Source organism: Ursus maritimus, unplaced genomic scaffold (genome assembly GCF_017311325.1).
Source record: "Ursus maritimus isolate PB19 unplaced genomic scaffold, ASM1731132v1 scaffold_26, whole genome shotgun sequence".
In the NCBI taxonomy this organism is placed as follows: Eukaryota; Metazoa; Chordata; class Mammalia; order Carnivora; family Ursidae; genus Ursus; species Ursus maritimus.
The window spans coordinates 43,887,389-43,900,368 of NW_024425119.1; the positions used below are offsets into that span (position 1 = coordinate 43,887,389).

General features: G+C 43.6%; 1 protein-coding gene across 2 annotated transcripts in view; it reads right to left on the bottom strand.

Annotated features, from left to right (window-relative positions):
- Window positions 1-1,150: 1,150 nt before the first annotated feature.
- Window positions 1,151-12,980, bottom strand: part of CBX5 (chromobox 5) — a 35,332-nt gene continuing 23,502 nt past the window's right edge. Inside the window, exons 4-6 of one of the 2 annotated variants that reach the window (XM_008704680.2) lie at window positions 11,453-11,553; window positions 6,895-9,792; window positions 1,151-5,306 (exon numbers count right to left, since the gene is read on the bottom strand). In XM_008704680.2, the coding sequence (XP_008702902.1) occupies window positions 9,642-9,792; window positions 11,453-11,553 (252 nt within the window). In that variant the 3' untranslated portion in view covers window positions 1,151-5,306; window positions 6,895-9,641. Of the gene's footprint in view, window positions 5,307-6,894; window positions 9,793-11,452; window positions 11,554-12,980 lie in introns of those variants that run through there. The other variant, XM_040642576.1, reaches the window with a different exon arrangement.

Below are 12,980 nucleotides of genomic sequence, written 5' to 3' on the forward strand. Positions count from 1 at the left end.
ATTCCTGGGAGAAGAGTTATGAGCGATGATGAGCTCATCTGAATGAGTGCCACGCAGGCGGATCCCTGACTGGAGGGAAACAAAAACCAAGACACAGTTGTTTAGGAGAGGGAGTGCGGGTGTCAAAACCCCAGAGCCGCGCCTTGCACAGGCCCTAGGCAGAGACAAAGTGGCGTGAGGGTGAGAGAACTAGGAAGGGGAAGGCAAGGGGGCAAGCAGTCCCAGGCTTCAGAGGTGGGAAATAAATAATGTCCAGAACGGGCTGGCTCTGAAGTGGACCAAATGGCTCTCCTGTCCCATGTTTATGGGGTCATGGACCATTAAACCAGCCAACCTACAGATGTCTTCATAAGACTTTACGAGATTAGACTGGGGAGACCCTGTAACTCAGCAGCAAGAAAACAAGAGGGGAGAACTGCAGATAAGAGATGTGGGAAAAAGGGCTCAGCCTTCAGGGGCGTTCTATCTCAGTGGGAGGTGGTCTTGGTTCTGGGACCCCTCTGCCTTCCTCACTGCTCTTCTGTGAGAGTTTCTGCCTGTGTCCATCCATCAGATTTGAAACTGCATCAGGCTTTTATTAATTAATAAACTATTTGCATATTTTCCTCTTAATCCAACTTCCAATTCCTGCTCCCCCACACCCCACACGGACACACCACGCTCCTGACCCACAATCAACAAGTCGTTTGAGAAACAGTTTCTTCGGCGTTTGTGAAGCCAATCAGAAAAGATGATAAAAGAGCTGTATTTGCAAGCTCACATATACGGGATTTTCAAGCCGGATGTAGATGGTCAGTGCGGTTTTCCACAAATTCTAATAGCCGGGGGCTGGTTCTTCTGGGGCCCCTGGGTTGCTGACGGCTAATACTTATTCTCCGAGCCACTGGCAGCAGAGATGAGTGCAGAGACCAGGAAGGCACAGTCTGAACTGGTTAAGGGAATAGAGTAGGAACGGGATACGCAGTCTCTTAGTCCCTCAGGCTTGCGCCACCCCGTGGCAAGTCAGATACCGGCAACTGTTAGAAGAAAGCCCTTGCTCTGGAAGTCTCACTGCTCTTTCAGAAAGGCACGTGTGACTACTGGCTGACATTCCAGGGACCAAATTAAGGAAGGGTGTCAGACCCAGATCTTGAAACCACCACTCAGGATCCGTATTTGAAAAGCAACCATTTATTAGAACCAATACAAGAGTATGAAAAGAGGGAAAAGAGGAGGGTGGAAGAGGGGGAGAGAATGAGGTCTGCATCAATGTCAGTTGTGGAAACACATAAATTGCCTACTTTTAAACATTTACATTTAAAAGGCGAACATATATATATATCACTTATCCTAAAAAAATAAAAAAATGAAAAGCCGACATGTCTGGCTGAACTAAAACCAAGAAACACAACCAAAACTCCCCCACAAACCAAAAAGGTCCATAGAGAATTCAATTTCCCATTTTCCCACTTAGAAATCTGGCTACCAAGCGAGAGGTGTTTTGCTACTCAGAATGGGACAGAGTGTGGAAAGAAGCCCAGCCTCTCAAGTCTCTCAAATCCCATCCTGTGGGAAAGGGCGGCAAGGCTGCTGGGCCATGGGTAAATCAACTCCTGGCTACTTGGCAGGAGGTCAGACTGTGATCTCTCCATCCTCCAGAACTCCACAGAACCACCTGGTGCCGCCAGAGCTGGGGGAACAGAGCAAGTCCACAAAGCACGGAGAACCGGAATGTGACGGCAGCAAGAGGCCAGGACCTTGTGCTTTTCCATGGGTTACACGTCTAGGGCCAAGGAGAGGGAAAGGAGAAAGAGCCCTGTTGGGAAGAGGAGCTGGCTGAGCCCACATCTGGGCAAATAGAAATAGTGTCCAAACTTTCCCCAAACCGGAGGGAAAACAGGTCAAAGTCAGGTTCAGACTGTGGACACAGAGAAAAAGATGACAAATGAGTACAGTTAAGTTGGATGAAGCTCTAAGAGTGTGAAACGTATCTCTAGAAAAAATTTTTCCCAAAGTGGCTCTTTTTTGGTAGGGGATGGAGAAAGTGGTTATGTTTATTGAACCAGCTGGTTCCTATGGGGAGGCAAGGGGTGCAGTGACTCAGTTCGGGGGGGGGGGACACGAGATAAAAGCAACGATATAAATTAAGCCCCCTGTGTTCACTTTGCTCCTGAGACAGCTGAAGTCTGTTCCAATCCCATGGGGAATGGGACCTTAATTCTCAACCTGCAGAGAGAAACAAGCAGTAGCATCCCTGCCTCATAGTTCCCTAATCCAATGCTCTTGGGTCTGAAACAGCCTCTCTTTGTGGATGCGAGACATAGAAAATACTAAGTGCCTTCCCCCATAACATCCTATGTCTGGACTATTAAGACTCCAACATTCACAAAAACACTGTCAACATCTGAACTAGCAGCTTTGATGAGGGGTGGGGGGCAGAGAACTTGCCGAGGTCACTAGTAGTTCCAACCTTGGGACAGCTCAGTGAGGACTAAAGCCTATGTCAGGCCTGGACTTTAGACTTCGGCTCAAGGCATCCTCCACCGAGGACCCTGAAGTATTCTACCAACTTTGATTTACAATGCCTCACAACACCCCTGTGAGGTAGGTCAGTATCATTAACCCCATTTGACAGATGGGGAACTGAGGCATTGAAAGGAGTGACTTGCCCAAGGTCAGCCATTATGAATCAGTTGAGGAGGTTGGCACACGTAGTCAGCATCCACTCAATTCTTGTTTCACTCCCTAGGGCACCTTACTTCTTAGAGTACATGTGTGAGCAAAAGGAAGTCAGCAGGTACACTTCACTCTGCAAACTAGATGAACTCAACCAACCCACAAGTATTAACAGAGGGCCTATTATTTATCCGGCATAACGTGAGGAACCTTGGAGACAAAGACTGCTTCTGAAAGTCATGTGTCAATGGATGTTTTGCAAATAACATTACATTTCAAAGCATTAAGGGCATGAATTCTTTTGTAAAGAAATACTTAATCGTAAGAGGTGAGGGACTAAGCCACACTGATTTCCCAAAGTTCTATACTGAGTCACCCCTCTTCCTAAATCCTAAAATCCAAGAACAAGACCTCATTCGAGCAAGAACCTTGTCCCCAGTGGTGGTCCTGGTAGTGCTGAGCTGCAAGGTCACGGGAGGAGGCGCAAGGCCAGCAACAGCAGTGGCCTCAGCGGCACTCTCTCCAGGTTAAAGCAGGTGGGATGGGCCCCCGATGCCCTCCTGCTGCCGCTTGTGCCTCCCCTCAGTGCCCACAAGGCAGCATCTTTCCAACCTTTCTGCGCCAGCCCAACTGCAGGAGTTGGCAGGATCCTCATGAATGGCTCTCGAGATTACGGATATTAATGGTGACCCTAGTTTTCCATTCAGAGAGAGGGGACGAAGTGTGCTCTAGAACTAGTTGTAAGACTCTCGTAATCTTCTTTACTATCCCAAGAAGGGCATAACTCTTGGATGAAAGCAAGCTTAAAGGAAAAAGACACCCCCCACCCCCGAACTTACAACTGGATTCTGGTAGTAATCATTATGACTCTTATCCTAAAACTAGGGGGGGAAAAAACTAAATCCACAGTCAGCCCTAACTTAGAATCAAATCCTAAAGCTACCGGAAACCGCAAAACACTGACTTGAGCTTTAAAAGCGCTGTGACATGATTAAACTCTATCTTCTGGGGTCTCCCTGAAGAATCTCCAGGCAGGAAGTCTCGCTTTTCCTCTGTACCCCCTCGCAACAGCCAGAGCAGCAGGACTCTACATACCTCAGAAGCTCAAAGAATGATTTGCCAACACACACAGTATAATGTCCACCAGAGATACTCTCATTCCAGGAAGGACCAACCATCCCGAGACCTAAATATTAACCTTCTTTCACTGATTGCTGATCACACTGGACAAGTCCAGGTGGTGATAATGTTCAAAAAATATTAAGATGACAATGACAGTTCAGGTTCAGTCTGTTTGGAATTCCTCAAAAAGTATGATGAACTGGCCACTGGCACCTAGATCAACTGTGAGGGTCACACCTGCCAATGCCAGGGAACCTCTCTCTCTCTCTCTCTCACACACACACACAGAATGGCAAGATAAAAAGTTCATTGCATTCAATTTAGCCTAATTTCTTGATAATAGTTTCCTATTAGATTTTCCGATTAATACTGATGGCTCTTACCTAGGCTGTGATAATTAGGTTTTGATCTATTGTGACATTAATGATCACAATCAGTTGACTTTGAAATTGTCTTAATTAATGGCTCTTCCCTCCTCAGCTGCCTCCAGTGCAGGTTCCGTCCCCTCCCCCAGCACTTGGTTTTAACTCTTTCTTACTGATCCCAGAGACAAACAGCACTGAAGGATCATTTTCTTCCCATAGCCAAGATTTTAAACTATTTTAACACACTTCTCTGACAGAAGAACAATATGAGATAATGAGATGAGGATCAGGATGAAGAGGAAGAGAACTCGCTGTCAAGGCGTAGAAAAAACTCCATGTCAGACAACAACCAAAGCCAAGCACGATGTTAGAGTGGCAATGACAAGCTGAAGGACTCTAAAAGGACAAGATAAGATGAGGTAGTTTAAAATTCAAGAAATCCAGCGAAAGCACAAAGAAATTAGAACTATTTTTATGAAGCTATCCAAAGAACCTTCACATTTTAATTTTCCAGAACTGTTACTCTTTATTCCTGGGAATTCTGACTTCCAAAGTTAGTCAACTCTCAATGAACCAGACAGAAATCTTCTTGTGGCTACACAGTTCAGAACTAAGAAACTTCTTAAAGTCAGGCTGTTTCTTAGCAGGGCTAGGCCTCACTCTAGACTTGCCTAGATTTGAGTAAAATCTGAAATGCCAGGGTACAGGCACTTCCAGGAGAGGTCTTCACGTAACCGACAGAGGTCTGCTTAGGAGCCACCACCCTGTAGTGTTCAATACAACCACACTGCACACAGTAGATGCTCACGTGTTAAGAGATATGCCCCCAAGCCTTCTGTTTAGCAAATCCCTTGTCATTGACAAGTGTGTCCTTGTTTCAGGCTTAAAGCCAACCTCATGTTAATTCTTCCAAAAGGGATGAGAAACTGAAAAAAGGGTGAGCAACTCTGATAAAATGTCCATGAGGAATAAATGTTACAGAACCCACAGAACTGTATCTGCAACATACGTAATACTTCCCACAGGCAAGGATTAACTAGACCATCAAATACTTTGGCAAAAAGCCCACAACAGCTCAAAATGAGGGGTTCTCAATCCCCACTCACCTGTCATTTTCTCTCTCAGCAACAGCACTGCTAACCAACCTTCAGTTATCCTTATTTTCTGGAATAAAACAAGCCTTTGTTGTAGTCCATCCATGGCCAGTTAGCTCAGTTCATCCAAGGTCCAGTCTGTCCCCCTATGAACCATCACCCTCCTACTGTCCCCAAATCAGAAATGTGTACCCATTTGTAGCATTTATTATACTGAACTATTAACAGTCAGTTCATCCCACATCAGTATGAAAGTTCTTTGAGGTCAGGGACTGTATCATTCTTCAACTTTGTACCCCCAAGGCCAAAGAAATGCTTGTGGAATAAAATGAATGGTGACGCACACTAAGGTGGCAGATGCAGACAGCTCAACACAACCCACCTCTATTAACTGGGGGACACTGAATTCTGAGCGTCTGCAGACAGCTCAACACAACTCCACTTCTATTAACTGGGGGACACTGAATTTCCTGAGCCTGCAGCTCAACACAAACCCACCTCTATTAACTGGGACACTGAATTCTGAGCGTCTGCAGACAGCTCAACACAAACCCACCTCTATTAACTGGGGGACATTGAATTTGAGCGTCTACAGACAGCTCAATACAACCCACCTCTATTAACTGGTGTATTACCAGAATTCTGAGCGTATCATGTACCACTGGGTGCAAGGCTGGTAACATCTGTTTTCGAAAATATAACTTTTATGATTAGCCATAAAGCCAGCATGAAACTAGAATACACTGGATCCAAACCATTCCTCTCTCCACCTTGCCACAGATTTGCTTGCTTGGCAGTCTGATTACAAAGGTACAGACCTCCAACACTACAAATTTCAATCTAAAAACCTAAACCAAAAGGATGGAATCATGGATGCGAAATGAGCTTTTCCTTTGACCTCATTTGTGAGAAACAATCTCCACATTTCAAATCTAATGATCTAACCCTACCTGGGGTTCTCATGTCATCGGAAAGCAGTATTTAGGCCCTCGAATTCAAAATTCAAAAAATTCAAAAGAGAAAGACAATTGCTCCCCAGTCCAGACACAAGACAGATCCCTCTGACCCCTCGCTGTAACTCAGGTGAGCTGGACTAAACACGGGTCCAACAAAGTCCCAAGATGAAAATCCCAAGTACCTTCCAAAAAGCCTTAGGATCTGCCCTGAACAGAAGGAGAATGGAGTGCAGGGCAGCTACAGAACAGGAATGAAGAGAGTTAAGAATAACCTAACTGCCCAAGCTATGGAAACAGGACTAACCTTTCATCACCAACAAAGAGCAACAGGGATATGGCTGCAGGACGGACAGCCAAGGACCACCTAGATTTGTATTAGGGAACACCATAGACTCAAATGCTCCCTTGGGCAGACAAAAACTGGACTGCGGGAGGAAAAATGATATGGCTCTCTCCAGGTTAAAAATGGGTGCTTCCATCAGCGCTGATGTTCCTAACAGCTAATCCTACCATGACGGCACTGGCCCAGTGCAGGGCTCAGAAAAGCAGCTACACTGACCTTGGTCAACTCTGCTGGGCAAGGCTCTGCTAGCTTCTATGGAAAGGGAGATCCTTGAATGTTGATTACTAGAAGAAATTCAGCATTAGAAAGATATTTTGAAAGAAGACTGAGTAAATACAGGAAAAATATGCTTTGCTCACCTGAGACCTAGATGTTTAGGAGTGCTTAGCCCATGGCTACTAACTCTTCTGAGGAGAAAGCCCCATGAAGACAGGTTTCCATTTGAGATTGCAATTCTGCAAGGGCCAGGATAGCTGCTCAGAACTAACAAATGCCAGAGACACAGGCAGGCATCTGGTTTTCTTTCTGCTGAGGGGTGAAGTTGGAACTGGCCTCTCTGGCCTCTGGCTCCCTGCATTCCTACAGAAGCAGCTACAGGTAGGCAGGGAGAAAACAACTGTTCTGGCAGCATTCAGTACAAGACCATGATTCAATCAACTGTGAACAGAAAAGATGGAGTAAGGTATTAAAGAGCTGATGAGTAGTAGATGGTACTTCCTTTGCTAAAAGAAAATCAGATTTTGACGAATGTCTTAAATATCACCTATAACCGCAGCAAACACGTGCCCCAGCTTTCTCAGGACCAATCTCAGCACCAACTAATTCTGTTGTGTTCCTTGTCCACATATTGATTCTGGTCTGGAAAACACGCACTGTAGTTTACATGCCCACTGCTCCTGAGACACACACACTGGCTCCATGGATAAGCTGTCATTTTCTCCACCTGCAAATCAACAGGCCCAGATCACCTCCTCAGGGGCTCTGGCCTACTTTTGTCTTATTCTTGTCTACCCTAATTTTATCCTTGGCTACTTGTATGACAAATCTGTTTCCTGACCATCCTTTCTTTCTTTCAGATGCCCATCAGATTAAGTACTAACCAACTGTCAATTATCTAGCACTTGATCTAGGCCTTGAATCCTTTCAGAGTAAAGAAAGATGGAGATTAAAAACTCCTACCCACTTGAGGTATGGGTTAGGAGTTCTAACCCAATCATATTACCATTCAGAAGGATTTTCCTGGATGACTTAAACCAAAAGCTTCATTGTTCCAGTCTGTCATGTCACTGCAGCAACAGCTGTCTTCTCAACTGTGCAGTATAATTTTTGACATAATTTATACAAGCACACAGAATTCAATCAGCAGCTGAGCAGGAAAGCAATGGTAACAAGTGCTATGAATGGGTATATGATTTGCATATTATTCAGCTCATCTGTGGACTGGAGCAATCTATCCATTCCCCTGATTACTCTGAATAATCTAGAAATGGCTGACTGCTCCTGGCCAGAAAGCTATGTGTTTTAAAAATCAAAAGCAACAACAAAAACAACCTCAATGGCTGGTGAACTCTAGAATTAAGGCTATTTCAAGCATTTATTAATTCCTCAGCTTTGGACCGGGACGCGGGTGCTCATAACCCTGCTATTTCCTTACTTTTAGTCTTGATTCTCTAGCCACCCCCCTCCAACTAAAAGAAATAGGCTAAAGAGAAGTAGGGCGTTTCTTGGGGGGACAAGGATGGAAGGACAAGATCAGGTAATAATCTCTCAGTATAACGGCAAAGCAGGAGGAAGCCAAAAGGGAAATATTCTGAGTAGGGACAGAAGGTTGTGTCAACATGCTAATGCCAGGGCCTGTCACTCCGAGGCGAGAGTCTTCCACAGAAACGTATTTTTGAAATAAAACACAATGAAGAGTTTGAGGGTGGAAAAAGGGAAGAGTAGTAATACTTTGGGGACTCTTGGTAGCAAATCCAGGAGTCAACAAAGCAGGAAACTGACGACTATAAACGCTATGAATATTTAAAATTGATACTGTGGCCAATGGCTCCCCTCCAAGAATTCCCCACTGAATATAATGGCATGGAGGGGAAACTTGGGTCCACTGAGAAGTGAGGGTCAGGTCTGAAGCCTCTTTGGTACCAGGAATGCTTTGGGAGGCCACAAAAGCTGGCAGGGCTGGAGGGTGCCTAGCACCTTGGCACAAGCAAGCACCAGGCAGTCACTCACACCTACATAAATCTATAGTCCAAATGTGAGGGATGGAAGGAAAAAATACATATATACCATAGGTGACCATAAAGACAACTGTATCCTACCCCATCATCCTCATGTACGAATAGCTAAAAATCTCCACAGTTCATAATCTTGTCATTTTATGACAGACTACACCACCCTGCAGAAGCAGAATCAGGACTGCTAAGAAACGAAGCCAAAAGTCCTGGGGCTAAGAGTGCCTTGACAAATGTGAGTGTAACATTTCAAGTCCTCCAAGGAATGGAGCTATTCTGGGGGGATGAGTGGGGATGGAGAGAGGGTGGCCCAGAAGACCACACCAGGAACCCTGCATTCTACTGGGTACAGCTGAATGAGGTTGGGAAAGCCCCAACAGGTAGGCAGTTGCTATTGGCTTTTTAAAAAGATGGGAACATCTTTTCCATCCCAACATCTCAAAACAAAAGCTAGCTGGTCATCAACATGTTCTAAGAACCAAAGCAAGAAACCAAAATTCATCATCATTATAACAAAATTCCCCAATCTAAAAAGCAACAAACCCCGAAAAGATCAAGACTCTAAGGTGATTAAAAAGTTAAAACTCATCTTGAGGTCACAGGGGAGCAGAAGGAAGAGATCAGGGCAAAGGAAAAAACTGTGGGAATTACACACAGTATGTAAATGCCTGGTCTTCACAGAGAGACACTTATCATGAATCAGACCATCAGTTATGTTACAAGAGAACCAATACCAACATTTCTCCTGTGGAGCACAGTGATAAGCACATTTTTTATGGATGTGTTTAGGATAGAAGGGGGTGGGCAGAAGGGAGAGGAGGCAGGGAGGTGAATGTATTATATACAAAGAGAAATGACAGAGACCACCCCCTCCTTTAGCTCTTTGCTGTTTCCTTCTCTTTGTTTTCCGCATCCTCAGGGTATGCGTGCCACGTCAGTCTCTCTTCATAAAACGCTATCACAATCTGTGGACACTTTACATTAGCTTCTTTTGCGAGAACCAGGTCTGCTTCATCTGTGTCTTTCCTGGAGAGAGAGGATGAGAGATTTAGAAGGAGAGACGTGAGAGTGAGAGAGAATCTAGCTAAGCCAAGGCTTATATTGTTATATGGATTTAACCAACTGGATCTCCTCTCCATCTTGATTGCAAGGTGAGAAGGACCCTAACAGCTCAATATTTTCAAGGAGAAGTTCAAGTAAATGATCAGTGAGTACCATTTAACTACTACATCAGACAGAGGCAGAAGTCTTCAGCTAGAACTTAGATGGAAAACATAGCAGCCTTAATCAAAAGGCTGAAAATGAAGTTATAGAAATTTTGCTCCTATAATTTTGATAAACTGTATGTACTGAGTGAACACAATCAAACCTACATTCAGTTCTATTGATTATGCACAGAATGATCAATCCAGTTTCTGGATCATCTGAGTGAAAGGGTCTTAACCTTCCTCATCTCGTGGTCTTTTAAACACTCATTATCCTTTTGGTGAGAACTATGGATTGCAATAATAAGAAAAGAGAAACTTAAGCCCACAGCACACAGCAGTATTCATATAAGGGAGAACAAGAGAGAATGTAAAATCTAGTCACTAAAATGAAATGTAGGAATTAGCTGCAAATTTCAAATATCCTAGTTACAAAGGCTCTACTACCACGTATAACCAAAAATCTAGCAAGTCCCTTAACCAGTATTCCAATCGAGAAAAAAAATATTTTAAATTAAAATTCCACTGAAATGTAAGTGAAGACAACTACCTCCTTTTCTAGAAAACTGAGATATTTAATTCATAGAAGTAAGTATTAGGGGTGAGGAGAGGAGGGGAAAACAGCTCAGAGCAGACACTCAAATCTGGACCGTGGTGGGGAAAAAAGCTAGTTACTATGTGAGTGTAAATCATAAGTAATACATATGGCTGAGTGGGAAAAGCAGTCAATACAGATCCTTACTTCTGACAGAGTATAATGATTCTTCAAATCAAGACTTCTGGGTAATTTACCAGCAAAATTTCGATCAGATAAAATATTAAACCTTTGATTCTACAACTTTAAGGTAAATTAGCTTCCTCAGTGGCAAAGCAGCATGAAGCCTCTATTGAGAGACAAACTTAAATCACAAGCCCAGAACACTTGGAAACAGAGAGGTAGTGAGGGCCACACCATAAATCACCCTGTCTTTAAGAAACCAAATTGAGGGGAAGTAACTACACTTTCCTCTAAGCGACACCCCCTCCACCGGAAGAAATAACTTACACTTTGGCTAGTATTAGTCTTAACGCTTTTTGTTGAGATTATTTTTCTCTTTTAGACATTATTCAGTTGTTTGATCCTCAGTGATGGCAGAAAGCCTCACTCAACTCCTATGTCATGGCCACAGGCTCATGGACTGATGGTAAATGATTCAGAACTGTGTAAATAAATGGTTAGGTCACGTCTATACATTTCCTACCTCAAAGCTACCTTAGGTAATGGGGCTAAAATAATTTGACTTAATACCAAAGCTTGAGAATGTCTTAAATCCACTCCCAACCATAATTTCCATTAATACTAACGGGTGATATCAACCAAAGATCCGTGACAATCCAAAGTCTTAGTTGGGGAATACTCCATCTTCCCTCCTTATCTTCCATACAAATTCAAGCCACTGGCAAAGAAACACAACTGTACGGTGAGGCCCAATCTCTCTTACCATTTCATTAGGAACATTAAATCACCACAGGAATCTGTCGCCCCAATGATCTTTTCTGGTTCCAGTCCTCTCTCAAAGCCCCGAGCGATATCATTGCTCTGCTATAAATAGAAGATAAAGAAAGGTTACGGCGTAGAGAAGAGTAAATAAAACCCTGTTTCTTAGCTCAACAAAGCACCACCTAAGTTCATTTTTGTCACCAAGTCAAAGAATTCTTAAAAGTTAAGAAATACAATATTGGGCCAGCCAGTGACAGTGAGGCCAAGAAATATTTTTGTAAAAAGATGCAGTTGTTCTTCCAATACTCCTTCAAGGATTAGGAGTGGCCCCTAAAACTCTTTCAGATCCCTTAAGATATTCTGGAAGCATCATCTAAGAACTCATCTAACCCTCTAATCTAATCTCCTAGGTATTATGAATTGACTACCCCTAAACTGTTGCTTCTGAGATGATAAACAAGTCCATGCTTACCCTAACTAAACCCTTCTTCATTTTATAAACTTCAAATATACCACCTCTCAATCTTAATTTTTTTTAGACATTTAATTTACCTTAACACTGACCAATATTTTTAATACCTCTTTTCACACAGTTGTCTATACTGATGAAAGAACAGAGGTAAGAATGATTCAAGGCAGTACCATAAAGCAGCAAATTTCTCTCAGAGCTCACATACTGCAATACCCACACACTTGGGAGAAGAGGCCTGGTCTGTGCCTATCCCCTCCTGATGTGGATGGGTTGTCAGCATTAGAGAACAGAACTGGACCGTGACTTAAAACAAACTGGTAATTTTTTTGGAGATTATTCAAACTTGGTCAAAATGCAATCATGCCATTGAGACGAGGAGCAGAGTCTGATTCAGGTGTGATGGCACTGGTGAGAGCAAAACGGTGACATTTTAGACAAACCAGGTTATTTTAAAAACCTTATTATGGAACATAATGCAAACTTACCTAGTGGCAACATAGAAAAGATTCAGTAAGGATGCCCAAATGAACTAAATCTCTGAGGTCTGATTTTCATAATAAAATCTCTTTGATCTGACATTCACCCTGCTTTTTTCTGAGAGATACAAAGTATTCAGGATCCAGGTGGTCCCCGAAGATACCAGAACCCACACTGGGAAGGAAATTCCATGCACGGATCAGAGGAGATACTGACTCAAAAACACAGCCTCTTTTGGGGGCGCTTAAGGGGAGGAGGTTCCCAGATGTGCACACAGCTGCTCACAGCTGGAATGCTGGCGCATGAATGGAGTCGTAAATCATAGCTGGTGGCTGAAAACAGTTTGCTACATAGAGAGGGAAGGGAAGAAAAATGTTCAAGCTGCTGAAAAGGAGCCGAGGCGAGGAAAATGCTAAAATCATCACACAGGCAGTAATCTTAAATCAGGCATAATGCCGACTAACAAATTTCTTCTGCAGTGGTCTAAAGAAAGAAACGCAATCCCCTCCTGTACCTTTAAAACATACAATCACCTATCTTCCCAGCTACCTACCTGACAGCTGCCAGCACTGCTGAGAAT